Source organism: Aspergillus eucalypticola (genome assembly GCF_003184535.1).
Source record: "Aspergillus eucalypticola CBS 122712 chromosome Unknown BO83scaffold_7, whole genome shotgun sequence".
In the NCBI taxonomy this organism is placed as follows: domain Eukaryota; kingdom Fungi; phylum Ascomycota; class Eurotiomycetes; order Eurotiales; family Aspergillaceae; genus Aspergillus; species Aspergillus eucalypticola.
The window spans coordinates 1-27083 of NW_020290281.1; the positions used below are offsets into that span (position 1 = coordinate 1).

General features: G+C 50.7%; 13 protein-coding genes across 13 annotated transcripts; 6 read left to right on the forward strand and 7 right to left on the reverse strand.

The window, feature by feature from the left end:
- Positions 1 to 1251, reverse strand: BO83DRAFT_219981 (DUF862-domain-containing protein; the record flags this gene model as incomplete). Its single annotated transcript, XM_025526807.1, has 4 exons — positions 982 to 1251; positions 905 to 919; positions 629 to 850; positions 1 to 578 (listed from the first exon to the last, which is right to left on the reverse strand). Coding segments are annotated over exons 1-4 (851 nt in total), but the record flags the coding sequence as incomplete, so codon positions are not given.
- Positions 1065 to 2434, forward strand: BO83DRAFT_376585 (EF-hand superfamily Ca2+-modulated protein). Its single transcript, XM_025530760.1, has 3 exons — positions 1065 to 1476; positions 1553 to 1755; positions 1822 to 2434. Exons 1-3 carry the CDS (start codon positions 1474 to 1476, stop codon positions 2186 to 2188), a joined length of 573 nt encoding a protein of 190 aa, XP_025389933.1. The 5' UTR covers positions 1065 to 1473; the 3' UTR covers positions 2189 to 2434.
- On the reverse strand, positions 2303 to 4693 carry BO83DRAFT_219997 (ubiquitin-specific protease UBP1). Its single transcript, XM_025526808.1, has one exon. The coding sequence runs from the start codon at positions 4579 to 4581 to the stop codon at positions 2584 to 2586; it is 1998 nt and encodes a 665-aa protein (XP_025389934.1). The 5' UTR covers positions 4582 to 4693; the 3' UTR covers positions 2303 to 2583.
- An 82-nt stretch (positions 4694 to 4775) lies between these two features.
- BO83DRAFT_435668 (Alb1 domain-containing protein) lies at positions 4776 to 5496 on the forward strand (the record flags this gene model as incomplete). The annotated part of the gene is made up of 3 exons (XM_025535900.1): positions 4776 to 4871; positions 4946 to 5238; positions 5299 to 5496. The coding sequence occupies exons 1-3, from the start codon at positions 4856 to 4858 to the stop codon at positions 5494 to 5496; spliced, it is 507 nt and encodes a 168-aa protein (XP_025389935.1). The 5' UTR covers positions 4776 to 4855.
- A 26-nt stretch (positions 5497 to 5522) lies between these two features.
- Positions 5523 to 8365, reverse strand: vp16 (tethering complex subunit VPS16). Its single transcript, XM_025526809.1, has 6 exons — positions 8150 to 8365; positions 7988 to 8094; positions 7813 to 7941; positions 7175 to 7763; positions 5854 to 7124; positions 5523 to 5797 (listed from the first exon to the last, which is right to left on the reverse strand). Exons 1-6 carry the CDS (start codon positions 8292 to 8294, stop codon positions 5549 to 5551), a joined length of 2490 nt encoding a protein of 829 aa, XP_025389936.1. The 5' UTR covers positions 8295 to 8365; the 3' UTR covers positions 5523 to 5548.
- Positions 8366 to 8520: 155 nt separating this feature from the next.
- On the forward strand, positions 8521 to 10042 carry BO83DRAFT_376588 (uncharacterized protein). Its single transcript, XM_025530761.1, has 7 exons — positions 8521 to 8690; positions 8747 to 8896; positions 8950 to 9099; positions 9151 to 9264; positions 9317 to 9478; positions 9540 to 9694; positions 9752 to 10042. Exons 1-7 carry the CDS (start codon positions 8544 to 8546, stop codon positions 9966 to 9968), a joined length of 1095 nt encoding a protein of 364 aa, XP_025389937.1. The 5' UTR covers positions 8521 to 8543; the 3' UTR covers positions 9969 to 10042.
- A 147-nt stretch (positions 10043 to 10189) lies between these two features.
- On the reverse strand, positions 10190 to 10871 carry BO83DRAFT_220091 (uncharacterized protein). The gene has a single exon (XM_025526810.1). The coding sequence runs from the start codon at positions 10768 to 10770 to the stop codon at positions 10216 to 10218; it is 555 nt and encodes a 184-aa protein (XP_025389938.1). The 5' UTR covers positions 10771 to 10871; the 3' UTR covers positions 10190 to 10215.
- A 374-nt stretch (positions 10872 to 11245) lies between these two features.
- Positions 11246 to 12885, reverse strand: BO83DRAFT_435672 (bestrophin family protein; the record flags this gene model as incomplete). Its single annotated transcript, XM_025535901.1, has 4 exons — positions 12507 to 12885; positions 12295 to 12436; positions 11696 to 12237; positions 11246 to 11636 (listed from the first exon to the last, which is right to left on the reverse strand). Exons 1-4 carry the CDS (start codon positions 12635 to 12637, stop codon positions 11246 to 11248), a joined length of 1206 nt encoding a protein of 401 aa, XP_025389939.1. The 5' UTR covers positions 12638 to 12885.
- A 906-nt stretch (positions 12886 to 13791) lies between these two features.
- BO83DRAFT_397066 (5'-methylthioadenosine/S-adenosylhomocysteine nucleosidase family protein) lies at positions 13792 to 15033 on the forward strand (the record flags this gene model as incomplete). Its single annotated transcript, XM_025533172.1, has 4 exons — positions 13792 to 13870; positions 13898 to 14629; positions 14695 to 14743; positions 14919 to 15033. 4 exons carry the CDS (start codon positions 13792 to 13794, stop codon positions 15031 to 15033), a joined length of 975 nt encoding a protein of 324 aa, XP_025389940.1.
- Positions 15034 to 16124: 1091 nt separating this feature from the next.
- On the forward strand, positions 16125 to 17688 carry BO83DRAFT_425033 (ankyrin repeat domain-containing protein; the record flags this gene model as incomplete). Its single annotated transcript, XM_025535187.1, has 3 exons — positions 16125 to 16604; positions 17450 to 17546; positions 17618 to 17688. The coding sequence occupies 3 exons, from the start codon at positions 16125 to 16127 to the stop codon at positions 17686 to 17688; spliced, it is 648 nt and encodes a 215-aa protein (XP_025389941.1).
- A 572-nt stretch (positions 17689 to 18260) lies between these two features.
- BO83DRAFT_386786 (cell surface protein) lies at positions 18261 to 19215 on the forward strand (the record flags this gene model as incomplete). The annotated part of the gene is made up of 3 exons (XM_025532684.1): positions 18261 to 18414; positions 18472 to 18792; positions 18857 to 19215. The coding sequence occupies 3 exons, from the start codon at positions 18261 to 18263 to the stop codon at positions 19213 to 19215; spliced, it is 834 nt and encodes a 277-aa protein (XP_025389942.1).
- Positions 19216 to 20694: 1479 nt separating this feature from the next.
- BO83DRAFT_461465 (FHA domain protein) lies at positions 20695 to 22827 on the reverse strand (the record flags this gene model as incomplete). The annotated part of the gene is made up of 3 exons (XM_025537260.1): positions 20695 to 21540; positions 21586 to 21682; positions 21749 to 22827. The coding sequence occupies 3 exons, from the start codon at positions 22825 to 22827 to the stop codon at positions 20932 to 20934; spliced, it is 1785 nt and encodes a 594-aa protein (XP_025389943.1). The 3' UTR covers positions 20695 to 20931.
- A 1323-nt stretch (positions 22828 to 24150) lies between these two features.
- BO83DRAFT_220139 (uncharacterized protein) lies at positions 24151 to 24928 on the reverse strand. Its single transcript, XM_025526811.1, has 2 exons — positions 24637 to 24928; positions 24151 to 24558 (listed from the first exon to the last, which is right to left on the reverse strand). The coding sequence occupies exons 1-2, from the start codon at positions 24697 to 24699 to the stop codon at positions 24271 to 24273; spliced, it is 351 nt and encodes a 116-aa protein (XP_025389944.1). The 5' UTR covers positions 24700 to 24928; the 3' UTR covers positions 24151 to 24270.
- Positions 24929 to 27083: the final 2155 nt, after the last annotated feature.

Genomic DNA, 27083 nt, shown 5'->3' on the forward strand with positions numbered 1-27083 from the left:
AGACGGACGTTGCCTCGTAGTTGGGCTGGGTTGGCGCCGGACCATTCATCGAGCTTCTGGCCCTTCAGGAAGGTCATGAAGGTTGGGGTTGCTCGGACGCTGTATTTCATGCTGACGTCCATGGCAGTACTGATGTCGACTTTGATGAGGGTGGCTTTGGCGCCTGCTTCCTCGGCGAGTTCGTCGTACGTCGGGTAGACCATTTTGCAGGGCGGACAGGTGGCCGAGGTGAAGAAGATGACGGCGCATGAGTCGGCGGCGGCAGCTAGGTGGTGCTCGAGCTGGGCGAGGTTGCTTGCGATGCGCACAGAACCTTGAGTAACGGGGGCAGGTTGCGCAGGGGCGGTTGGTGCGCTGGTGGAGGGCGTTTGAGTGCCGACTGTGCCAGTGCCAGCGCCAGTGCCTTGGGTTACACCGCGCAGGGCCATTTCGATCTGGGGCTTCATCATTTGCCCAAAAGGGGTGCTCAGGAAAGTCTGCGGTAGGTTTTGAATATGCTCAGGGATGCCTTTGCCGAGAGCAAACATGGCCAGATCCTGCGTGAAGTTGTTGCAGTTGTGCAGGAAGAGGTCGTAGGACTGGACGGCCGGGTTAGAGAGATGACCGGGCTGGGGATACGGGCTCTTACCTCAGGGGTGTAGATTTCCGCAAGCGACTGGATGTATTCTTCGATTACATCCATGGGGAGCTCGGTCTTGCCAAGATGCAGCTTCTCCATGGGCTGTCCATGATGAGTACTGCCGGGGACGGCCGTTTGGATGCCTTGGCCAAAGTAATACTCGACGCCGTTCAGCACCAGCGACGTGTGGTAAATGGCATCGATTTGCGTGCCCGTCAGGGCTAGCGAATACTAGACGAAGTTAGACACACGAGGCGACTCTGCCACAACCAATGCGTGTCTCACCATTCGCGCAAGACCCTGCTCCGCATTAGCCCATGACTCCTTGACTAAACATGTACACGTGAAGCTATGGAAATCACCTTGGATAGGTCATAGACATACAGCTCGACATCCATGACGACGGCTGCTGAGACAGAGGTCTTCAAAGCAAAGCTGCGAAGTATGAGAAAGCACCAGGAGGACTGAATCGCAACTCCGAAATGCCTGGGAAATGTAACCCTCGTCGGCGCAAACGCAGCTGAAGAAGTAACAAGAAGAACGTCCAGGCATCGCGGGGTTACGTCAGCAGCCCGCCGGCCATCACGAGATTAACTGCAATCGAAGACAATGGAAGCAACCCATCTTCTTCTCACCTCATCTTCCTCGGAGTCATCGACATCCCCATCCGGACTCCCAACGGCAGTGCGATGTAAATCGGCAAATCCCGATCCTTACCAGCCTACCAAATGTCCATGGCTCATCCGCCCCCGCGCCTCATCTCCAACCACCCTTTCCCTTGACATCATCGCAGTTTGCGACAGCTTAACAACTGCCTACACACTATCAAAGGGCATACACAACTAATCGCTACCATGGTAAGTCACCATGACTCTTATCGCATGTACATACTCCCCCCTCAACCAATGCGCTAACCACCATCACCACAACCAGCCCCCCAAAAAGCGCAGCGCCCCAAGCAGCGGCCCCGCGCCCAAACGCGCACGCCAATCTAAACTCGCCAAAGAGAACGACATCAGCGCATCGGAAGAGAACGAAATCAAAGAAGTATTCCACCTCTTCTCCGAGACCGTCGAGGAATTCGCAGATCAAAAGGAAGGCGTGATCCCACGCGGTGATGTGCGCAAAGCCTTAGTGTACGGTTCCCCTTCCCTAGACATCCACATTGCGACGAAAGAATAACTGACTCAGTGCAACAATAGAGCCCTCGGCCTTGACCCCACCGACAGCGAAGAACTCCACTCCATCATCTCGGCTGTCGACCCCACGGATACCGGGTACGTGCTGTACGAGCCGTTTCTGGCTGTCGCGGCGGCGAAACTACGATCTAGGTCTGATGATGCGATGGCGGCGGAGGTGGATGCGGCGTATCGGTTATTTACGAGGGGCTCGGGGGGATTGATTACGTTTAACCATTTGAAGAGGATAGCGCGCGAGTTGAAGGAGGACGAGCTGGGTGATGAGTTGTTGAAGGATATGATATTGGAGGCGAATGGTGGGGCTGGGGTGCATGCTGGGGTTACGTTGGAGCAATTCCATGATGTTATGACTAGGGCCGGGGTATTTTGATTGTCTTTTTGGTTTGCTTAGTTGGGGATATGGGATGGGTTGGGTTGATACTTCAGCGGGCGTTGGGTATGTGATTATGCTGGTTACTGGGGTGTTATTTACTATCTGGGACAGGGTGTTGGACATACGGCATGCTTCTTGGGATTATACAGGATCGGTTATGGAGTGTCAAAAATAGTGTACTTTAGCTATAAAGCGATAATCAGATATCAAGTACATACAGTGTTATACAAAGCCGTGTTCAACGTCTCGTCGATTATTCCAGAGCAAAACGTAGAGCAAACAGTCAAGAACATGTGGATAAACGCTTTCTAAAGAGTCGTACTCGGGGTATCATATAATGCTGATATACACAATCGGGCAGAGCAAGGTTGGGCAATCGAGACAGAAACGGTTCAGTCAACGTCGGACATAAGCAGGGACTTCTCAGACCGAGGTTCAACATTCAACGCCGTTGAGACGCTGGTCGCTTGCGATACATCGGATGTGGAGTCTCCTGTGGCAGCAGATGTTGTAGACATGGTCTCTGATGGCGTGCAGCTAGAAGAAGGTGCTGAACCCTCCTCTTCCGCCAAGCCAGAGTCCACGTCCTCTGCAGCCTCTGGGGAGTAGTCGTCAACTGCCTCGTAAAAGAGCATGAAGGCGCCGCCCTGAGACATGACGCTCGCTTCGCTGACCATCTGCACGTCTTCGTCGCTTAGCCTGTACCAACGCTCGTCTCTCTCCTTGTCTCCATCTGCCTCGATAATTGCGTCCGGAACGTGGGCCGGAAAACTGTCCGTCGGATATTTTCTGTAACATATGTAATGGCCATTCTCATGACGGCCGTAATGAGTGATCACAGCACGCAACTGATAGTGACCGCCTGCAGTTGCGCCTCTTCCTGCATGCGAGAGCATGGATACGCTGGGATTGGTCTCCCAGGCTTCAAGATTTGGTTCCCCATTTTTGGAAACTCCGCCCAAGCACCATGGATTCAAGTTGAGGGTATTGGGAAACTTGACGGCTGCGTAATTCTTCCGGAGCATTCCCGTAGTTTCGTCAAACATGCTGCGATTGATGTGAATAACTAGGCACTGTGGGGGCCTGGCAACCACGGCCTGTCTTGACTTGGTCGTCGACACGCGATTTTTTCCGGGAATATGGCATTTCTGAGAGAGCGTCTTCTCTGCAAAGTCCTCCTCTCCCAACGCTTGCTCAACGGCCTGTAAGCGTTCCTGTGCGGAGCTTCGAAGCGCATCTGATATTTTCGGTGATTCCGGAGTAGCACTCGGAGTCTCCTCATCATCGCTGATTTGCTTCAGCAGGTTCAATAGCTGAGACTGTACCCGCAACAAAGTGCACTTTGCGCATTCCACTCCCTCAATGGGCTCCAGATGCATGTAATGATGGAGACACTCTCGGATGTCGTACTCAAACTTTGGACCGAGCGGTACAGTCAAGCAGTTGAAGGGAATGAGCGAGAGCCCTTCGGTCCAACCACACTGGATGCAGCCCACTCTTTGCGCAAGAAGACCTTCCAACGGATTCCGAAAGACCTGGTTTCCAGTTGACCGTGACTCCGCCCCACTGTTTTCTTGTAGCTCCTGTGATGAACCAGACCCAATCACATGCTCCTGCGGTCCTGCCATCTTCAGGCCCAAGTTGCGCGTGTGTCGCCGAGTCGCCTGCTGGACTTCCAGATCCAACTGATCAACAATCTTCGAGAAGTACTCCTGTGCATCCTGCTGCTGCCAGCTGCTCATCGATTTGAGATCCGCCGGGGTCCACAGACGTTGGCCATTGCTGTCTGCACTATTGAGTCGCTCTATGATATCCTTCAAAGCTTGATGCGTGGACATAAGGGCTTTCTCTCCTAGCTGCTCAACATTCTGATCCAGAAACTTCTCCAACGACTGGAGAGATGCCAGTCCTTGTATGATGCTGTTTTGATAGCACGAATTATCCCAGTTTCCAAGCCCTGGCGGTACGTTGTTCTTGCTGCTCAAGAGGGAGGTCCCGAAACTCGAGAAAGCCGGAGCGCGAGGGAAGAGGGAGGAGAAGGAGGTATCGTCAAGGCCAAGTATCCGTTGCATCGCTTCACTCTTGGCCTCAAAGGTCATCGAAAGAGGGTTCTCGTCGGTCGTATCGGATTTCCGGGTCTGGGAATCCAGGGCGGCAATCAGTCGAGATGGTGTCAGATGAACAAGTATATTCCAGGCTATCCGAGCCACCGACAACGAAGCTGGACCCCAATAGCTAATGGTAAAATACAGAGTGATGAGCGTCACTAATATAGAGGCAACTAAGGATGGATTGCCCTGCAGTTGCTGCAGTACTGTTTCATAGTTGCTGCGCTGCACGTTGAAGGGATTCGGAGTGAGGAAGTTAATCCCCTCTCTGCGAGCATTCATGGCTGATGAAAAGGAGGCAAAGTCCACGGCATAGGGACGAGGACATTGACATCACTTAGCAGAGCAGTTAAGGGGCGACGACCACGTCTGGCGAAGTGACGACTGGATCGACTTGAGCAGCCAGTGTTGCGTCGCAGAATAAGCAGCGGCCGAGTGCGCTCCAGGTGTCTTCCGCCACCCGGAAAGGTTTTATCGATAATGCCCGGCTCCACAACAAATTATTCACCTGCGGGCATGCAGGAAAATACCAATCTAAATTCCCCCTGCATCAATCATGGCGAAATCTAGGCGTGAGTACAGCTATTCTTACAGGAATATTGCTTCAGAAATGCACGTTCAATGCTAACATAATGCCCCTGTCTAGCCCAGTCAAAACATTCCCGCGCTGCGAGGCGGGCAGCTTCCCCCAGTCTCGATGTCGACAAGTCAATCACATCTCTTCCGCGGGCCGAAGAAACTACAGTACAGCGGGATTCGATCCTATCGGAACGCGCTAATGCAGGCGTTTCGAAGAAATCGTCAAAGGGCAAAGCTAAAACTAGAGCGCAGCGCTTGAGACAACAAAAGGGTGTTGAAAGGGCAGAGGCCGTGATGGACCAGCTGGAGAAGAAGGTCGTTAAAAGTGAGGGCCGCGCCAAATCTGTCAAGGCTCGTAGGGTAAGGACGCCAGACTTTCCATCATGATTGGTCAATCTCTCTGACGAAATGAGTGTCTAGGCTGAATGGGAGGATCTGAACCGTAAAACGAAGTCAATGTTCGAAGCCCTCAACGAGGCTGACGATAACATGGACGATGCCATGATGGACGATGCTGCGGCTTCTAAGCCAGCGAAACGTTCGAAGCCGGCCCCTGTCACTCAGGCTCCCGTTGTGGAGGAACACGAAGGCATTGACGTGGACGATGATATCACCTGATGCGTGGACGTCTATCTTGCCAAGGAATTACCGCCATGGTTGCGCCAGCTATCTACTTCCGCGGTCTAAGCTGGTTGATCATCCGTTCGATCTCAACCGCGGCTGGTCCTGAAGCCCTCGCCTGGAGGAGCTCAAGGGCGTTGACATTCTTTGCTTTGAAGGCTTCTTCGCCGGCTTTCGCAATCATGCCGCATTTCACCCACATTTCCATCTTGTCCTCAGCCGGCAAATTGGTGCATTTGGGAACAAATAACGAAGCGAGCTTTGTATTTCCAGCTCCCAAAATCTCGTTATAAAATGGCTGTTATTTATCCGTGAGCATGCGGGCGCATATTCTGGGGTTGTTGGCAGGCTTACCTCCCACCCAATCGGGGACTTTTTGTTTTTCCCGATTTCTTCCAGCTCACCCCAGTCGCGCTTAGCTACCAAGGCCCTTAATCTCAACCACCAGAAAGTTTTCTCTGGCATCCTGAACTCGCTCTGTATCTTTTGTGCTCTTTTCCCGTAGCCTGATCTTATCAGTCTGTAGATTGTCTCATTCAAGCTCAAGCCAAGGAACTCTGAACGATCCGCAAGGTCCTTGTCGAGGGTCTCCTGGACCTTCAGCAACTGGGATGCTTCGTTTAGTAGTTTCTGCTGTAACACCACCGAAGGATCCTTGGAGTCTGACAGTAGTCGTGATGCGAGCTGGAGCTTCTCAGTCTTGCGCGGCAGATCCGTTGCGTCCAACGCCTCGGAGAGAAGGACGTTGGAGCCATCAATAGGCCGATCATCTTGGTAGAAGAGGTCCTTCAACAACTCAGTGTCCTGTCCCCGGGCAGTCGTCTCCACAAGGGCAGACGCCATAGGGCGTGTGTTTATCGTTCTGAAGAAACTGGCAAGCGGTAGTTTAGTCTTGAGGTGCAGCAGAACGTAGTTCACTAGATCAACGTCTCCACATTCGATGGCCTTATCCAAGGCAATTTCGTCTTCTTCCATGTCCAAGAGCAAGGGCACTTGCTTCCCAGCTCTTGGTTCGTGGTTCAGAAGCTGAGTCGCCAAGTGAGCACGTCCTTCATCGTAAGCTGTTTGCGCGATCAACTCAAAGGATATGCCTGGCTTGCCTTCCAGTCGCTGGACGATGAGCTTGCAGAGGGCATCATCGTCCACCGTGGAGACTTTGACCTTTTGGCTTGCCCAGTGAACGTATATCCTATCGGCAGGAAGCTCGAGGTATTCAGAGATGCGAATCGCAAGGAGGTATTCATGCCTGTTTACCAACCGCTCAATGAGCCTTTCAGGAGTAAGGCGCATGTATTGCTCATAGGAAAGCGGCAGTCCTATCTGGTAGTCTCGCACTGCTTTCAGCACCCGGAGTTTCTCAGTCATTTCGACAAATTCATCGCTGTTGTACAAGTCCAGAACAGACTTTCCGAACGAGGCTGCCTTTAACAAGCGCTTCTGCCAATATGTGTCAAACTCATGACCAGCAGCTTTGACACAAGTGTCAACCGCCTCCGGCAAACTTGGCCGGATACGTTGGATGTTCTCGTCGGCTTTGGGCGACTTCTTCTCCAGAAGGTCTATAGAGTCCAGGAGGACTGAGGCGGGTGACGTAGATCCGAGCCGGAAGATCGCCTCGGTGACATCTTGCAGACCATCAGATGTTTGTTCCTAGACTAAACGAGAGATTACTTACCAACAACTTTGTGCAAGAACTCGCAGGTATCGTTGGTAATCAAACGCACACCGTCAAACTCAGGCACGACATGGACAGTGCCGTCATAGTAATATCTCGCCGCAACGCCATTAGGCCCGATGAGATGTACCTCGTCTTCCCATGCGATGACAACGGCATCGTCTCCGCACCAGTCGACTGTCCGAGGAGTGACTCGCGATTCTGGGTCATATTCGCTGTACTTGCTTTGGAAGTCACTGCTGACTACCCATACCTTGCCCTCAGCGGTGATTAGAGCAACGAATCTTCCGGTTGGCGACACGCTTGCATGCTTGAACGGCCCATTTTGGAGGACTTTGTCTTCGGCTTCCGTGGGGTCGACCAAGTAAACTGTCTTGTCAACGGCAAGCAGGACTTCAACTGAGCGAGACAGCGTATAAGCCGGAGGTATCAGTGACCACGACGAGACTTCTCCTTCAGGGCAAGGAGCTAGGAGCCTAGGCCGCGGCTCGTCGTAATTCGACACTGCAACCAGTTGGTTGTTTGAAAGCAGGGCAACAAAGCCGGAGGTCCAGAATCGGCAAGCCCTCACACCGTAGTCTTCAGCTCCCTAAGCGGATGTCAGTTTCAGCAGAGCAGCACGTGGAAGGGAGTGTTACATTTCCCAGGGAAAATGAGGTGAAGTCGCCGTGTAGGCCAAAATAGCGTCTGACAGTGCCGTCTTCCGTGATCACCAGGAGTTCTTCCTTGTCGGACCAGCCGAGACCGCGAATCGTGCCGTATTCCCACTACAAACGTTAGAACGTGCCTACGTGGAGTCAATACCTGACTGACATTGATTCGATTGATGTGCTTCCCCGAGCATGAGTAAATGTCAATGCTCGACTTGGAGGTCTGAGCATCACGGAACCTGTACGGTTTGCTCTCATCGCGGTGCAGCGCTGGAAATATATCAGCATGTTTAGAAACTGATAATATTGCAACCATTGCACATACCAATAGCCCCTCCGTAGGGAGCGCCAGCAATAATGTAGTTCTCTAATTCGACATCATCGTCGAAGATGGCATCGTATATGGGGACCTTCCGGTAGAAGCTATCTCCTAGTCTCTCCCAATTGGCCAGAGGATTTGACGGCGCCATTGACACCGAGCAATGTCATGTATAGATGGGAAGCGATACAGATCCGATGGAGATAGTGCTGGGATAAGACCCTCCAGCCGGATGTTGTTGTCTATCGGGAAGCTCCTGGAGCTCACATGCGGACGGGTCTCCGGCACTAACCGCATTGGGATATAGTGCCTGAGGTGGCCGGACCATGTATCGCGCGGGTAATTATTCATGGACTATCCCAGCTGCCATTATGACTGTCAATTGCGAGAGAGTACTATCATGGAGGATGGCTCGGAAATCTCAAGACTCGCTCCAGAATTATCTGATCTTGAAGTAGCTCTTTTTCTTTGTCTTGCGGCACACCAACACTGTCGCATTGACACAACCGACACCATTATCCATGACGTCGCAAAGGAGCTCGCCCTGGTAATTCAGAATCCCGTGATATGGTCTACGATGTTACTAATGCCTCCCTGGTCTAGATATGCACGAATACATTTGGGCTCTCTTATAGCATTCTTGATTGCTCTAGTGCTACATCTTTAGAAGACTTTCATGCTGAATTACTTCCTCCCGGGCTTTACAGGAGCAGTTATGCTCGGCCTTCACGCTCCCGAATGACCACTGAGTCTGTATGTCAACTCGATTGTTTTGTTCGACTTTATTGCTAGGCTAATAAGATAAGGCGGGCACGATATCCTCATATCATGACTTGCGGGATCACAAAGGACGCCTCAAGTCAGCCCCTATCGAGCACAAGCAGGAAGTCGTCAATGTTGTGATAGCCAAGCACTTCAACCATGTGGACGACAACATCCAGCGCGAAGCTCTCGAGGTAAACACAATTACATCGAAGATAGAGTGTGATATTGACTGGTTCATACAGTTAATGCACTCGAAACAACTCACCACACCGGCAGGAATCTTAAAAGTCCCAACCTATTTTCTGTTCCTACCTCTTATTGTGCGCGATGAAATGCCACCATTAAACTCTCATCTAGTAAATCTGCCACCGGGATATTTCCATCACTCAGTGAACTGACCCCACTTAGAACGACTACCTGTTCATCTCTCATTTTCACGACACAGAAGATGGCTACGTCCACCTCGAAGAAAGCAACGACTGGCTCTCCGATGGCCAGCTGTCCGCATCATCCGTTATCCACAAGCCAGAAGCTCAAACGAAGAAAGGCCATCCTCATGTAGACAGCACAGTTTGTCTCCCTTCTACCTTGGTCATCGGACCAGACCCACTAACAAGAACATAACAACCAGCTCCTCGAACAACTACAACAACTAAGCACCACGGTTAGCATGGGCGCCGAATTAGCCCGGTACCAACAAGACATAGTTGTGTTCCTTCGGCTCAGTCGCGCAGTAGCTGGGGGGATATCCACACGGTCAAACCTCTATTTCAAGTCATTTTCAAAGTGAGATCATCCCATCCATTCCCTGCATGCCAAAGCAAAGCGCTGATTTCAACGCAGACTCCTCGCCGTATTACACGGCATCGACTTCCTCACGCCCTCAATCGTAGCACTAGCAGCCAGGAAGGTCTTTCGACATCGGATCATCGTGGCCAAACCCGAAGAGGATAGAAGCCTACAATACGGGAGTGACTTGCACGCTGTGTCGCAGGTGCTTGAGTACGCGAATCCGGACTCAATATTGGACGGGGTGCTTACATTAGAAGCGCCATTATGATTGACACAATCATGTATATAATCAAATGCAGATCTTACCGCCCCTCAGACTGGCAGTGACAGGCTTCATTAAGCGGAATGATGGCTATACTTGACGAATTAGATGAAGTACTATAAATGGGTATCTTGCAACACGACACGATCCAGCAAAGGATCATTTCTCCTCCTCCTATAATTAATCATACATCTAAACCACCCACCACCAACTTCCCTCTAACCCCCCTACTATCCAAAAACATAAAAACACCCTACAACAACTTCTCCACCCCCTCAATAACATCCTTCAATAAATCAAAAACCCCATCCAGAATCGTCTCCAACAAGCCCGTCGCAAAGCTCAACACACACTCCAAGGTATCCACCAACTGATTCAAAACATCAGTCAAAGTGCAAGAGTCATCATCATCATCATCATCATCATCATCTCTCTTCACGCTGCCCTTCACCAGCACATCCCGGGGCGCCACATCACTCGAGCAGTTACTCAACCGGCCATAGATCTTCTCCTGGGAGGAGAGAAGCAGAGCCCTAACGCCTTCAATCCTCTCGACTGCAGCGGAGGAGGAAGTAGTGTTGGTGACGGTGATGGTGGTTCCGTTGGCGAGGGTGGTGGTGGTTGTGGTGACGGCTGTTTGGGATTGGGAGGCGTGCACAGAGGAGAATTTTTCCAGGAGTGGGTGGACGCGGTGGACGGTTTGGTTGAGGCGGTTGAGGTTTTGGCAGTTTTGGAAGGTCGAGGTGAAGGCTGCTGTGAGGGGGAGGAGGAAGGTGGTGAGGGTGAGGAGGAGGGGGAGGAGGTTCATTTTGATCTTGATTTGATTGGGTTGGAGATTTTGGTGTGGTGTGGTGAGATTCTGTGGTTGGAGGTGGAATTGATTGATCGATTGATGATGGATTTGTTGTGGTTTCGTGGTGGTGGCTTTTATATGTATGGTTCATTTCATGTTCATAATATTGAGGGTATGCACAGAAAGTGGAGCTATTTCGGAAAATACAAAAAAAGAAACTATAGACTTGATATGTCGACGATGTCGGATTAGTCCAGCAATGATCCGAATTACTTCGATGGAGATATCCCCTGACGATCGCAAGGATGAGAAATATCCTCCTAGATAATCACTCGCGTGCTTGACAGGCTGATAGGGCGTCGATCTCTTGTAACCGAGATGGTCTAAGGTGATAGTTCCCTGTTAGCGACGCTAGATCTGCTCGATCTCCACAACGCCCAGTTTCCGGGAACCAGCACAATCAGAAATAGCTAGCTAGCTAGCTAGCTACTTATCGCCCGGATGGTCTCGCGCGATGCTTGAGGAACATATCGGGCGGCATGAATTTCTGCTCCTTGACCTCCTCCTCCGCAACTAGACCGTTGTCGAGATGTTGATCGCCATTATCGGTCGCCGAGCCTGACTCGAGCGACGCCATCAGTCGGCGCCATTCGGCCAGTACGACTTCAATTTCGGTCTTGGCGTCGCCGACAATAGCATCCATCTTGATGTCATTGCGGTCGTACCCGAAGGGATCTTCTAATTGCGAGCCGATGCCTTCGATGCCATACAAGGTGAAGATGACCAGGCTGACCATCGGAACGGTCCACCACCCCATATCGTCGACCATACCGAAGGGTAAGACACAGCCAAAGAGAGCGAGAACTTGTCTTTGGTGGATCCTTTCACCTGTGAGCTGGCGTGGAGAGGTAAAGGGGTGGTTCAAGATGATGGAACTTACAAGTGCGCAACCGGAATAGGAGTCAGCTTGATGGTCTCCATTCTGCCATAGGCATCCATCAATGAATTCAACTGAGCCTGCATTTGACTCGCCCCAGGAGCGTTGAACCAGCCGCGCTCCACTCCCCTCTTGATAAACCCATCCACGAAGAAGGTTAGTTGAAACGGTAACCCCAGCCCCTCATCCTCGTGGCCCACCAGTCCAGCTGGAAGGAGACTTGCATAATCGGGGTTGAACGCTGCGACACCGTTCTCGGCTACATCATTTCCCAGAGCCCACGCCGCTCCCCATTCAGCACGAAGGTGATTCTTGACTGCAAAGGGAATCGACATGAGGATCCGTATCGTCCGCTCGATGTCCTCTTTCTCCGCGGCAGTGGGAGGACCTGCGGTGCTGTAGCCGTTTGTGACAATGGTCCTGACTAGGTTGCGAATGCACGTATAGATTGTGTTCATTCCATTACGCCCATCCCAGAACCGGTTGTAAGAGGTTTGGTTGCGGAAAACGAGCATCAAACCCACGACTATAGACAAAGATGGGATCTACGGTTGCATAATCAGATCTGAAAGCGCGATAACATGCATGTGAGTGGGACCTACAATACTGCTCGGTAGTCCAACCGTATCAAAGACGTAGATATCGAGATAGACCACAAAGGCTGTGAACGCGGCGTGCAGGAAGACGGGCAGCAGAATGGCCGCGTGGATAGCGCCTTTGATGAATCGGAACACCAGAGGCCATCTGATATGGCGCGTATTCAGCATAATGGTATAGTAAGGTGCAAATTTGTGAGCGATTAATTTTTGTTTACCTTCGGGGCTTGCTCCGACTCGTCAGGAGATGCGGATGGGTCCCTGCGCGATAGTGATGCGCATTGTTAAGGAACGTGGTGTTCTGCCGACTCAACGCCGGTGTCGGGGGTTGACTGAAATTCAATCGCATTTTGCCTCCAATTCAACCTAACTGAGGGAGGAGAGACACAGAAATAGAAGAGGTGGTCTTTGTACACAGCGTGAAAGAATTTGCGTCTAGCGGTCAACAGCCCGTCCGCTTTGTCCAACTTGGATTAGTTGCTTAGTCGAGGTGGAACGATAGGGCGAGTCAGCGTTGTTGAAAGGTCTCTCCAGCTTTAGTGCTCCTTGTCCAGCGAGCCATATCATATGAGACTCTTGGGAACTGGTACGAGATAAGGAGTGGCATCATCGTGCAGAAATTAGGAACAACTCGCGGGGGATCAACCAGCGGCCGGATGTTGTGGTTGGTGAATCCATCTTCACGGGGCTGCCTCGCCCAGAACTCTATTCCCTCACAACACTCCTGCCAACCAGTTGACTTCCACGTACTTTGACCTGGTTTGGCCACGATGAAACATCCAATTTGGATACCATGAGAAAGTGAAATTCAGACAGATCATAGAGGGCTAAGAATGCATCACGTGCTGTAAGTGATGATAAGCAGTGGATACATATTCCCTCGAATAACCTGGGATCCGCAGTTGACAACATCATTAGGACTACTAACGTGCCAACCACGACTTCGAATCTCTTCAGTCACAATGTTATTACTCGAATCGGCCTACTCATAAGTAATCATGTTTCGGCGCTTTTGGAGTGGCACAGACTTAGTTCTGTTGCGACTATCTACTAGCGGGAGCCGATCGTCTCGTTGCAGTTCGTCGGCTTGCCGCCTGGCAAGCGCTGGGAAGATGTAATACGAACGAATGTCGTTCACCACGCTTCAGTCTCGGATTTCCCATCTTAAAATGAGCATCTTCATCTGGGAAATCAAGAAAGTCTAGGGAGGGGCTTCTATGTTTGGCCTTCATTTTCTCTCGCTATATCAACAGCATCAGCATTAGGTCAAGTGGGTCATGATACCAATACCAGAGATCATATATTCAAATGGTACCTTTGGTGTCTTAAGATTTCAGTGTTTATTGGTGCACGAAGGCACATGTCATCAGCGCGAGGCTGAGCCCTGGTCTCCGCATCTCACTGGGAACTTCATATGTCGCATACTGCCCTTGGGCCTGTTCTAAGCCTTATGATCCTAGAAACTCTCTCCTTCCTAACTCATTGACGGCAGAGCGGTGGGAAATGCCTAGCACTTCCATACGGCGTCTTAACAACGATGCGTACACGGTCGCATTAATATGCCCCTTGGAGGTTGAACTGAGTGCGGCTTGATATATGCTTGACGAAGAGCATGGAATGCTTCTGGGAAACAGAAAAGATCCGAACATATACATACTTGGATCCTTGAATGGGCACAATGTTGTGCTCGCGGCACTCCCAAAGGGGTCACAGGGAACGGCATCCGCGGCGGCCGTGGCCATCCACCTAATTCGCACTTTCCCAGCAATCAAGCTTCGTTTACTGGCGGGCATTGGTGGTGGCATTCCTAGCCTTGCTAACGATATTCGTCTTGGGGATGTGGTCGTTAGCGCTCCGGACAGACTTATTGGAGGTGTAGTCGAATATGATTTGGGTAAAGAAACCACAAACGGGTTCAAGAGGAAGGGTGTACTGTGTCCTCCGCCTGCTGAGTGGAGAAAGACTATGGCAAACATGACCTCAGACCACCAAATCCGAGCAAACCGGATTGCATCGTTTCTGTCGGGTATGCTGCGCAGATATCCCATATTAACAGAGTATCAAAGGCCGCTGCCGGACACCGATCTCTTGTTCCCAGCGGACTATATCCACGCTCAGGAAGGGCAAAACTGCGTCTCTTGTGACGCAACTAGGGCCTTGAGACGAGCTCCGCGAACACTGCCTCACGAGTCACGCGTCTTCTATGGCATTATAGCGTCAGGAAACCGTGTCATCAAAGATGGAACAAAGCGGGACATCATAGCAAGGGAATCAGGTGGCGCGATGTGTTGTGAGATGGAGGCTGCCGGACTTATGGACCAGTTCCAATGCGTTGTCATTCGTGGATTTCCGATTATTGTAACTCTCACAAAAATGATGACTGGCATGCCTATGCTGCCGGCGTAGCTGCAGCCTTAGCGAAGGAAGCCCTGATGTACATGGATCCTCACTGTATGTGCCCAATAATTTCTCTTGCGTTGATAATGAAATATAATAACATTGGTATAGATACTCCACCGTACGAAGAACATACATCAGAGTGGAAAGCCAACATCCTCAAGCAGCTGTATACCTGCAACTACCGAGACGCTAAGAATAGGAGCCCACAACGAGTTGAGGGGACTTGTCAGTGGTTCATCCAACACCACCTCTTCGAAAGTTGGAGAGAAGATCATGGGCAGGGCCTTCTCTGGGTTTCAGCCGATCCTGGCTGTGGAAAATCCGTCCTGGCCAGATATCTATTAGATGAAGTTTTGCTTAGTTCAAGGACAAGTGTGGTCTGCTACTTCTGCTTCAAGGAGGATTTCGAGAATCGGACATCCCTTGTGGATGCTTTATGCTGCATCCTCCATCAGATCTTCGAGCAAAGACCGCACCTGCTTTCCGACCGTCTTCGAAATTGAGATTTCTCATCATTAGTCGACCATATAGCGCTATTCAGAGAAGGTTTCAGTCTCCTGAGAATAACTTCCCAGCTATTCACCTACGTGGAGAAGATAACGATGAGGTACACAAGATAGCGGGAGAAATCAACATGGTCATAGAGCACAGCATAGAGGAGCTTGCAGATCGACTACAACTTCTGGCAGACGAGCGCAACCTTCTTCTCTCCGAACTGACCTCCGTTCGAAATCGAACATATCTGTGGATCGATCACATCATGAGTACCTTAGACGATATATTAACGGTCACTCCCTCCACCACTCTAATGCGAGCATCATGGCTGGGATTACGTCGCACCGTTCAAACGCTACTACAAGACAAAGATATCGATTTGAATCATAGGAGCACCCATGGTCGTTCGGCTTTATCACTCGCAGCAGAGTATGGGACATTTGACGTGCTGTAGCTCCTGCTCAGACAGTCTGGTCTTTCCCCTTCTTATTCCAAACACCGCGGTGGATTGATGTGAATGAAGTGGACAATAGTGGACTATCGCCACTCGCACATGCAGCATATCATGGTAACGAGAGTATTGTCAGCCTCCTGCTCAGCAAGCAAGGGATTCGCCCCGACATGCGGGCCTTTAGTGGAAGAAAAACGCCCTTCGGGTATGGAGCGGGACGTGGCCATCTCAATATCATCAAGATGCTTCTTGCTACCGGCAAAGTTGGTCCAGATTTCGTGGATTATGTTGGGCTTACACCCATTGCCTATGCAGCAGATGCTCAGCATGAAGATGTTGTCACTTTCTTACTGAACACCGGGAGAGTTGATCCCAATCGAATAAGATACTAGGGGTATTACTGTACTCTCACGAGCAGCACACCGTGGCCACGGAAGTATTGTGATACTGCTCGACTTTGGAGTCAAAGACCTCAACTCTAGGGACAAGTATGGACGCACTCCCACTACTGCATGCTGCACTCACGGGACATAATAATATTGTCAAGTCACTCCTGAGTACCGGGATACCTGACCCGAACTGTCGGGATGCAGGTGGTAAGACGCCGCTCGCGCAGGTCTCGTATCATGGCCACGATGAGATTGTCGGGCTACTACTTGCGAACGATGAGGTCGATCCTGATATGCAGGACAACCATGGCAAGACATCACTGGCTCTTGCCTGCCAGGGAGGCCATGAAAGCATTGTTGCACTACTGCTCAAGACCGGCAAAGTGAACCCAAATTCAGAGGACCACTATGGCACAAAGCCGCTTACACATGCCATGGAGTTTGGAAACGAGGGCATCATTAAACTCATTTCGGATGCCATTAACAGTCGGGACAGTGAAAGTAGTCCGAATACCTCTTCTAGATCTTCACTACAACTAGACGCAGCGTCTGAGTTCCAGCCAGCGATTGACGCGTCCATGGTAGATGTCAAGCGAAACCATCATATTTCCTGGGTTTGGCCAAGAAATAATCTATATCCGAGATGGCCGCAGAACCAAACAATCATTCCATATAGGGGTAGCTGGTTGTCCCGGTGACACTCCACCTCAATTAGCAGCACCGTTTGGGAAATCTCCACCTGATTCCGATATACAATAACCTACATTGCTGGCGGCGCAGCACTCAAGGTCCTGGATATGATACTGTAGTGATTGAGAGCTCAGGATGCCCAAGCCTGTTTGCAAGAGAAACTCCCCATTGTAGGCCGGATTGAATGACGAATAGCTACACGGAGGTGCATGCTGTTACGAGCTAGACCGGTCTGCCAACCTTGCTAGCGATGCAAGCCACTCTCAACTGTACGCTCCACTGGACGGGCGGGTGTAGATCTGACAGCCGCTTACGTCTCCAGTCTTCCAAGGATTCACCCGGTGTTGCCAGCAAATCAATTTCAGGAACAGGACAAAGAGCTCTTCGACATCCCGTCCAAACTAGACCGAAATGCTAAAGTAGGAATATCGTCGACGTGCACAGCACTATGGGGAGCTTGATTCACGCAGATTGCATCATGCATGGTGAGACCTTGGCAAACGAATAGTATCAAAACGGCAGTGATATGCTTCCGCCCACGGAACAGATTGTCATTGTCTGGGTCGGGTCAATCCGTGATGTAAGCCGGGAGGAGCCCGAACTATAGGATTCTCTATCACTACACCCGCCGTATACGAGACCGCGCCACCAGATATCTCTGGGATACACGGCTCCTCTATACTCGGAGGTATTTACAGTGCAGTAGGCTAGTGCGGATACTAAAATAATCCTAAAGAATAAGGTGTGCAGCTCAATCTGGCATGCCAGATGGAGGGGGAAGACCGATCCCCATTCGATCGGAGGCACCATCTGGGCCCGCAGCAAGTGGATTCGTATGAGTGGGTCTTGCTCTCCCTTAATCCCCGCAACTCACAGCTGCAGCCAATAACTACCATGCATGCAGGCTTGGCCGACGACATCGACACACTGGCTGAGGTCATCATCTGCGGTGAATTGCTGACTCATCTTCACTGATGCACATCTCCAACAACCCCAGACTTGGCCAGAAGGCAGTAACTGGCTGGACACGCTGGTAGGAGACAAAAATAGACGGCTTCTTAATCTGGCCTTACACGAATATGCGGAGCCACTCACCACTTAACGTCCCGCCTAGGAACGATCGACATCCGTGGGAGCTATTCCCTGCCGTTTTCGATGCCGCTAGAGGACAATGACAAAGACCCTATCCATCGCTGCTTTAGGGCTGAGAAACATGAGCACATCACAACGTCATCCTACCAGCCCGCCATTGTGAGGGAGGTGAACTCAATCAATCGTTCATTCAACCGCCATCAAGTCACTTTGCTTGACCAGGGCACGTCCAGGAGGGAATGCGGCCACTCGACGTATCCCTACGTCATGGCCAGATGTCCATTCACTCACCACTCCTTATTTAAACCTGGCTGGTCTCCAAGAAATTTCGATCCTCATCATTAACACAATAACTGATTCAGCATATCTGACTGTCTACAACTACCACATTTCAAACTCTCTATCTACAATCCTATCCTCAATTTCTAAACAAAACACACATACAACTGCCCATCATGTCCGGACTTATGCACAAGGTTAAGGATGCCGTGACTGGCCACCACAAGGAGTCCAGCAACACTTCTTCCAGCAACACTTCTTCCTCCAACGCTGGTCCCCACTCCTCCAACATGGCCAACAAGATGGACCCCCGCGTCGACAGCGACCGCGGTAAGCTATATACCCCTCCAATCGTTCCCTCCAATTCGATACTAACATACTCCCCAGACAACCGCGCCCGCCACGAAGCCATGGGCGGCGCTCACGGCCCCCACGACTCCAGCATGGCCAACAAGATGGACCCCCGCGTCGACAGTGACCGTGACAACCGTGCCAACCCCACCGGCGGTATGGGCGGCTCCGGTGCCGGCTACTCCTCCGGTGGCTACTCTTCGGGTCCTCACGAGTCCGGCATGGCCAACAAGATGGACCCCCGTGTCGACAGTGACCGCGACAACCGTGCCCGTCACCAGGCTATGGGTGGTGCCCACGGCCCTCACGACTCTAGCATGGCGAACAAGATGGACCCCCGCGTTGACAGTGACAGAGGTACATACACCCCCCCTTATCCCACCCTTTATACCCTCAAGCACAATACTAACACTCAACCCAGACAACCGTGCCGCTGGCGGCTACTCCGGCACCCACACCACCGGCGCAGGCTACGGCGGTGGTGCAGGAACTGGTGCAGGCTATGGCAGTGGCGTGAACGACTACACCACCAGCAGCGGCTACGGCGGCAGCAGCAACGCAGGCCCTCACGGCTCCAACATGGCCAACAAGCTGGATCCTCGCGTTGACTCGGACATGGACAACCGCGCCCGTCACCAGGGAATGGCCAGCAGCAGCTACAACACTACCGGCCAGCGCACCGCCGGCCCTCACAGCTCCGACATGGCTAACAAGCTCGACCCCCGCGTCGACTCGGACCTTGATAACCGCGGAACCCTTGGCACCCAGCGGGGGTTTTGAAGCTTGGTTGAGCTAAGGGATGATGTTTACTAGAGCAGCAGCTTTGCTGATGATGATTATCCATGATGACATATGTTTAAGGGGCCAGGAGACAAAAGAGACTTGGGCCTGAGATGATATGAGATGATTGATACCAGCGAATTGTTCTTTTATCTTTCTGCGTTTTTCCTTATGTGACTTAATGACTCGGTGTGTACTATTATCAGATTGATGAAGTGAGAAAGGAAATCAATCTAATCCACCATTGATAAAACAAACAAATATTCAGAATTGTAATTCCTTGCTTCCATCTATTAACAAGCCAAGCTAGTAATTGAACTTAGTGAGTTGCATGATTCAGCATACAGGGTACTGACTACTAAGTTAGTAAAACTGATGTCGGCTTTGTTTTCAGTAGCGCTACTACTAGTAGTTAGTCAATTGACTCGTGTATACACTATTAATGTACTTACAACTATACTATTGTGTATGCAGAATACGTTGCTACTAGTAGTACTTACTGTTTGTTGCTTATCTATTTAAAATACTAGGAATTAATGGTTTTGAAGGAAATACTACTACTACTAACAACAAAAAAAAATATATATTCATTAGAATACTACTAAGCATGTACCTCTGCCCGTAACAACTTAGTTGGAACTTCAATCACAGCAGTCAATAAGTCAATATAGTAGCTAGCAGTACTTGAATTTCGAGAGAAATGTTTATTATCTTATTTCCAATGGCGATATATATATATATATAGAGAGAGAGAGAACGGTTAGGCAATGGATGATCTTCCTACTACTAAGTATTACTAGTACTGTAGTTTACTGTCAGAATGCACGGTATGGTGGTAGTAGTAGTAGTAGTAGTAGTAGTAGTAGTAGTAGTGGTGGTGGTGGTGGTGGTAGTGGTAGTACTATCGGTGATGATCAAAGATACTAATAGTGGGTGGGGTTGGGTTGGACAGAGACTGCCAGGCGGCCAACCCGCCGAGCATCGTGATGCTGCGTTCTCATGTTACCTCGCAACACAAGGACAGGGAAACTAATCTTGCAATGTGCTGCCTAATTCCAGACAGGGATGATATATCTGGGTAGGTAGGTTTATTGGATAAAATATGAAATATATGTATAGCTGGTATGTACATCTCACAACCACACCCATTCATGCGCGCCAATGAATCTCCGTTCCGGACAAACCAAAAAGAAACAAATTAAAAGGGGGCCACTACTGACTGACTGTAAACGCCAACCTCCGGGTTCCAAAGATGATTCCCGTGTGTGTGTGTACTCCAAGCCGGGTGCATTTCGCAAGGCATGGCATGGTAGGTGGTCCACTGTGTTGATGGTGAAATAGCCAGTGCCGAACGGGATGGAGTGAGAGGGAGTGTGTGTGTAAGGGAGAAAGGATGCTGCAAATGGGTATAAAATAGGTGGAATAGGTGGGATTGGAAGAGAATAAATGGGGAAGCAGAGGGGGAAAGAAACAATCGCGATGCTCAATGCTGGGACTTAAAGAAGCTAATAACAATGGGACATGAGAATACGGCTCGAGAATGCAAAAGACAAAAGATATCAAACCAAAGCGACAATAGGGATGCACATATCAATGACGACTCAGTCCTGTGGACTGGATGCAAGGGTTGTCCAAACCTAGAAGCCAAATACAGCTGATTGAGGAGCGGATCGGAGCGATCTATCCAATAATGTCGCGACCACACTCCTCGTTGCTTCAGGGCATGGCGGCCCGGCCGTCAAGGGCTAGGGGCCCCGAATCGTTCAATGGCGTCAGAGGATTGTCCTCAGATGACTCCGACCGGACAGGGGTGTCCGCACGCAGGTGGGACTGGCGGGCCTGTAGAGCATTGGGTGACTGGGTCACGGACTGCCAGCCAGGGACTTCGTTATCGGCAATAGCAGGAGTGCCATCATTGTTGGACGTGGGAGCGGGGGGACGCCGCGCATCATCGGATGCATCTGTGTCTTGCAGACGCATGCTCTCAATATTGGCAGCGAGGCCTGCCTCGGCCGGCAGGTTGTCATGGCGGGGTTCGTCGCCAGAAGGGGCTGGCTGAGCCTCCAACTGGGGCGAATTCGTTTGTGACCGAGATGCATCGGTGGTGTCCTGCTTGTCCTCTGGCGTGTCCTTCTTCTCGTCCTCCTCGTCAAAATCGTTTGTATCATCGACCTCGGCGCTTAAATCGGTGTAGGCACGGCAGTTGGGACATTGGAACATGGGGTAGTCTGGCGTGTGGATAAGACGACTAACGCATTTGTAATGCCAGACGTGGGCGCAGGCTGCCATGAACAAACACTGGTAAGGCCGCTTCAAACAAATTAGCTGTGTCCTGCAGTTGTGCGATCCGCCAGAAGGAGAGGAACGAACCAGAACAGAACCAAGACAAATGGAGCATTCCCGACATCCAGAATAATCCGCTGTATCTCCCTTGCCCAAATTCCGAATCAGACTCTCGGTGTTTTTACTGCATCGCTCATTAGCCGGTAGTCCACACAAACAGCTTCCAGCTTCGAGGCCAGATAAATCATACTTGAATTCATTCGGCTGCTGCTGCCAGGACCGATTACACTCGATCCGTATACGTACGCAGCGGAAAATCATCTCCTCGCCTCCCCGAAAGTCAATCCCCAGCTGCACAATATCTCCATCCTTCACAGTATACAGCCGAGACGGCATGTTCGGCTGGCTCAAGCGCATGTGGTTGAGAAACGTCCCCGACGAGCTTCCAACATCCTTGATATGCCACTGGCCGTTCAGGTATAAAAACTCGCAGTGTTTCCGACTCACAACCTTCGACTTGAACCCGACCGGGGCATCGGAGGGGTCTGTTGGGTTGGCCACGGGCAGGCCATCGCGTTCTGAGTACCGACCAACTCGGATGACGCAACTTTCAGACGGTAGCGTTCGCGAGACGGGGATGAAGGGCAAGGAGGGTCGGGAGCTTTGATGGGTGTCTTGATGGGGGAAGAAGCGGATGGTCGCTTTCTGCTTCGGTCGCGGGGACGCAGTCGACGGGTTCTCCGACATCACGGGGTCGGACGAGTCGAGGGCTCCCGCGTGAAGGTTGGACGAGGCCGATGGACTGGTGCCATCGAGATCGGGTCTCGCATCCAGCGCCTGAGAGGCACCTCTGGGCCGCGCCATGGTCGTGCCTTGAGCTGTCGTCTGACGGCCACCGGATTGGTTGTTGGAAGGAGAAGAGCTGGACAGGTCGGACTGGCGGGAGGAACGCAAGTCGAGCTCGAGGCCGCGGTAGCTGGGGAAAAAAACCGCACTATAGCGGGCAAGAGTGGATGGCTGCTCACTTTCGGGACATGGGCCCGACGAGCGAGACCCCACAGGCGAGAGTTGCGAAGATTCGGTCCCAGTGGAGGCGGGAGAAAACCAGGAAACTCGACTGCTGAGGGTATGACGACGCGAGATGCGGGGACCGTTGGTCGATGATGACGAGGCAGGAGGGTGCGAGGAGGAGGAAGAGGAAGCGGAGGAGGAGAAATGCTGCTGCGTATAGGCACGCAGTTGGCTCAGACGACGGAGGGGTCCTGAGGAGCGAGAATCGGATGGGAGGTTGGAGGAGGCGGAGGCGGAAACGGATGCAGACACAGACATGGGGTTGGGATTATTGGAAAGGGAAAAAGGAAAAGAAGAAAAAAAATAAAAAGAAAAGAAAAGAAACAAAGAAAGAAAAGGAAAATAAGAAGTGAATCAAAATTAAATCAAGGCAGAGTCAAATCAATCGGGTTTTGCTTCTCCTGATTTAATCCTTGGGGAAATCCAGTGGGAAAGGGATCGGATTTATCAAGTCTTCTGATCCTTTTTCTTTTGTTTCTTCCTTCAGTCACCCTCCTCTCTCTTCTCTCGATTATCAACCCACGTCGAGAGTGACAACTCGGTCGGTTGTTAATTTAGTTAGCTGATCGGGGGAAACAGAGGTCCACGAGACAATCGCTTCTCGAATCTGCTGTTCCTGTCCACTTTCTAGTTGTCTGTCACCTCGTGCGATCGACGCGACAGCCCTAAATTGGGATCTTAATTTTTTGACAGTCCTCAAATTCTTCCGTTCAGGTTCAGTCGGGGACAGAGGAGTGAGGTTTAGAGTTGTCCGCTGCTTCGGCGCATTGCAATGGTTCGAAGGTGGATCCGGAGGCAAATCTGGGTTCTCTTTGGGAATCAGGGCAGACGATCAGGGCCAGTGATGTAGGGGAGGATGACAATAAGAAGAAGTTATCCTTGACAGGTTCTAAGGGGAGGAAAGGAAGGGGAAAGAAAGGGAGGAACTAGTAAAGATAAAATGCGCACTGAACAGAAAAAGAGGGGAGGAGGAAATATCCAAGTCAAGGCTGGTGGGAAAGTGTTGCTATTTCTCTTACTTCTTCGTCTCCCTTGGGTTGGAATGCCGGAATAGAATGGCAACCATGCGAGTCAAATGGTAAGATCTTCTCCTCTGTGGGGCAAACGGAATGCGCAGGTCTGCAATAAGTATCTAGTAGTAGTGGAAGTAGTACGTACTAATTCTACGACTAGAGACGACCGGTTCCCCATTCGAAGAGGGACCAGCTTGATACTTCGAGAGAGGAGGCGCATCGCACCATGTCTGCTCTATCCAGAAACTCCATCCATCCAGGGCGGACCGGCGAATTACAGTGAGGGTCCTGTTATTAGTTGGACGAGTGAGCCTGCGCCCCCCGAAACACGGGCTACCATGGTTGCCCGTCTGAGATGATTCCACTGGGCTTCCATTTAGCGTCAAACTACCAGTCGGTTCGTCATGAAGTACATAGTCTACTACAGGTCCTCGGTCCTCAAGGAACATAAATCTCCCCGATCGGAGCTGTTGTCTGACTGCAGGTCGATGGATTGACTGCAGGCATCTTTTAAGTAACTCCGGGGAGTGGAGCAAGTATCAAATTGGTCGCCCGGGTTGCAGGGCGCAAAAGCAATGCCGATGCCTTCAGCCGTTTTTCCCGGTCTGAGATCAAATAAAACGTCCGGAACATGGAATATCCTTTTTCTGCAGGTTTATTCCAGGAGCCTCTGTCTGACAGTGGCAACTTAGTCCTCCGTAACTAATGGTTTGGCCTCTCCCCTTTGCCCCAGCATTCCATCGCCTGCACCCTGCATAGTGACCGGGATAGTCGATATAGCACGATGTAGATAGTAGACTCGAAGTATCCCTTTTTTTGTATATATCTGAATCTGTACGACTGCGTCACAACTGACGCACGGAACGGGGTCGATGTGTCCTGAGCAAATCCACAATGGGAGCATTGAAGGGAAGACTGATTCGATACCAGGCCATGCTAAGGACGGGGATCTCGTGGGCTCCTCCGCACTTTTGCGCTGCCCATGGACATTTTAACTTTGCGGGGCAGGGAGAAAGGAAAAGACATCATTTGCACAACGGGAAAAACTGCTTACTGTAAGCCTCTGAGGTTTGTCGAATGGATGGTTCAGCCGGCCAGTGATTGGCATCGGGATCATGGGCCCGGGCCTTCATGTGATGCAAGCCATTTTTGATAGTTGTGAATATTAAGAAGACTGTTTTTGCCCATCTCCACTCACGTGGTCTATGTGGTGGCAACACTCATAGTCACATACATCCACTCACACACACTCTCTCTCCCTCTTTTTCTGGTGTATCTCCCTGGCGTTGCATGTAGTACCCTGAGAAATATATTGAGTATGTAGATGCACAGTAGATAAACCGGTAGTGTTGGATATGGTTTCAAAAGCACGCACAGGTAGATGCAGGGGTAAATGCGTCGCAACAAGTCTCAGCGTGGAATCCAATGCAATCCCATCATCCAAGCAAAGTTTCATTAACTAATCTATCCCTGTCAGCCGATACAACTACTTCTACTTACTAACCAGATAACCAGATATTAGTTCCGCCACGGGCAACACGGCTGTACCCGTGACAGATCCCAGATGACTGGAATTTAAATATAAATCAGGCCATGTTGTGCATGTACTTTTGAAGGACTGATCCATTGGCATGCCACTAGTTTTGGGGATGCTATGATGATGATGGTGGTAGTGGTGATGGTGGAGGAGGATGATGATGGATGGTTGACAGGTGATTGATCCGAAATAGTTAGTAGATAGTTGTTGGTCCAAGCATGGATGTTGATCATCTTCCCCGAATGCTGTCCGGTGATCAGCATAGTCGCCTCACTGTCCACTCAGGATGCTTTTCTGAGTTGATACTACTTGCTACTATACGAAATACCTGAAAATAGGCAGTCATAGCAACTTAACAGCTTCTAGGAACTACAGCGATAAATGATTCTGATCCTGCAAGCTGGTAAGTAGTAGTTGTTCATTCATGCAGACGGGTAGGTAGCTTTCTTTAACATTCTTTTCCCTTTGTTGCTGCTAAAGCTTAAAATGTGTAGACCGGGCTATACTACTACTAATAGTTAACTGCTACTACCTGGGTCTTGCTTTAAGAAATTATGTATGTTCAAATCCGTAGCAGCTGAATCTACGGTGTAGGAACTGTGCTCTGGGGCGATGGTTAGCTTCCGAAGTGGAACCAGAGAGGTATTTATTTCTTGACCCCATCATGATGTTTGCCAGATGAGCATGCGAACAATGAAATTGGTATAGAACGGTTGCTAATTAGTTTAATTTGTTGAGATCGGTTGATGACATGCTTCAATGTCTGCATCAAAGGTGGGAACACTCATGGGACTAGTTTCAGAATCCTAGACGATATGGCGGGAATGTGGCTGGGAATTGGGGGGTGGAGGTGGAGGGAGGGAGGGAGGGAGGGAGAGCAAAAGAAGGTGAGGCCGAGCAACAGAGCTCTCTCTCGCGCGCTCTCTCTCTCTCTCTTATGAACTAAATGACGGGCATGGATACTAAACGGACTAGTGACGAGTGGTTCCATCCAGAGCTGTTGCCCAGTGGGGCCGCCCGACAGAAAACGAGCAAGCGAAAAGCAAAGCAATGACGAGCAAAAGATAAACAACCGGGGATGTCCCCGGTCGGGGGATGGGACCTTCTGGTTGATAACGGCGGTGACAGATTTACTACGTACTGTACTAACTACGATATATATAGATAGTAGTAGTAGTTTAGACGACAGAGTTATGAATCTAGTTGAGCAATAGTATATTTCAAGGTTGAGTAATATCATCACCTAAAATTAAAATGAACAGAATAAGGTGGTTGGTGAATTTGGAGCTTCCCCTGCCTGCTTTTTTTCTGCGCGTTATCATTTGCCCGACTCCAAAGTGGTGCTGGCGCGGGTTCTTACTTTACCACTAAACTACAGTAACAGTAACTAACCATTACCACTGCGTGAAACTAACTCACAACCAGACTGGCTTGCTTCTTTCATCTCTGCTCACTCACTCTCTCTCTCCATCCAACCCATCCCAGAATCCACTCTGGTGATGAACCTCTATCCCCCTGGGTCTTCCATTCTCCGCCATCTCCCCCTCCCCCTTGTCATATTGCTCTCCCCTCCATTGACTCTTTCCATTGTATGTTTTCCAAAGAGGAAAGCAACGTGCTAAGGGTCCCTTGAAGCAACCGGAAGCTACTTACCCAACCTGACCTAACCTAACCTAACCAACCAACCAACCTCATTCCGTCTCATCTCCCCTTCCTCCTACTTACGACGTCGACTACTAGTACACTACGGCTACAGCAAACCACTCCTCGTACTATCTATCCATCCATCCCTCCTACTTTCCTCTCCCCTCTCAGGAAACCATCACGCGCCGGGCCTTGTGTTCCCGTACCTCCCTCTGCCAGAGCCTCTCTTCTTCCCGTCCCCTTCTTGCGTTTCCCTCAATCGCCATTCGGTCCTTCCCTCGAAACTCTGCCTGCTCTTCCCCCCGACCGCCTCCCGTTCC

Bases quoted from the DNA above. Each gene is read 5' to 3' on its own strand.
- BO83DRAFT_376585 (XM_025530760.1), top strand. The intron at 1,756-1,821 runs GTACGGTTCCCC...GTGCAACAATAG, and splicing joins GATGTGCGCAAAGCCTTAGT to AGCCCTCGGCCTTGACCCCA.
- BO83DRAFT_219997 (XM_025526808.1), bottom strand. From the start codon at position 4,581: ATGAATGCTCGCAGAGAGGGGATTAACTTCCTCACTCCGAATCCCTTC.
- vp16 (XM_025526809.1), bottom strand. From the start codon at position 8,294: ATGGCGCCGTCAAATCCTCTGGCCAATTGGGAGAGACTAGGAGATAGC. The intron at 7,764-7,812 runs GTAACACTCCCT...ACATCCGCTTAG, and splicing joins CCTCATTTTCCCTGGGAAAT to GGAGCTGAAGACTACGGTGT. The intron at 7,125-7,174 runs GTAAGTAATCTC...ATGGTCTGCAAG, and splicing joins GTTCTTGCACAAAGTTGTTG to ATGTCACCGAGGCGATCTTC.
- BO83DRAFT_376588 (XM_025530761.1), top strand. From the start codon at position 8,544: ATGGAGGATGGCTCGGAAATCTCAAGACTCGCTCCAGAATTATCTGAT. The intron at 8,691-8,746 runs GTAATTCAGAAT...TCCCTGGTCTAG, and splicing joins TCGCAAAGGAGCTCGCCCTG to ATATGCACGAATACATTTGG. The intron at 8,897-8,949 runs GTATGTCAACTC...TAATAAGATAAG, and splicing joins CCCGAATGACCACTGAGTCT to GCGGGCACGATATCCTCATA.
- BO83DRAFT_220091 (XM_025526810.1), bottom strand. From the start codon at position 10,770: ATGAACCTCCTCCCCCTCCTCCTCACCCTCACCACCTTCCTCCTCCCC.
- BO83DRAFT_220139 (XM_025526811.1), bottom strand. From the start codon at position 24,699: ATGATCCCGATGCCAATCACTGGCCGGCTGAACCATCCATTCGACAAA. The intron at 24,559-24,636 runs GTAAGCAGTTTT...GTCCATGGGCAG, and splicing joins ACAAACCTCAGAGGCTTACA to CGCAAAAGTGCGGAGGAGCC.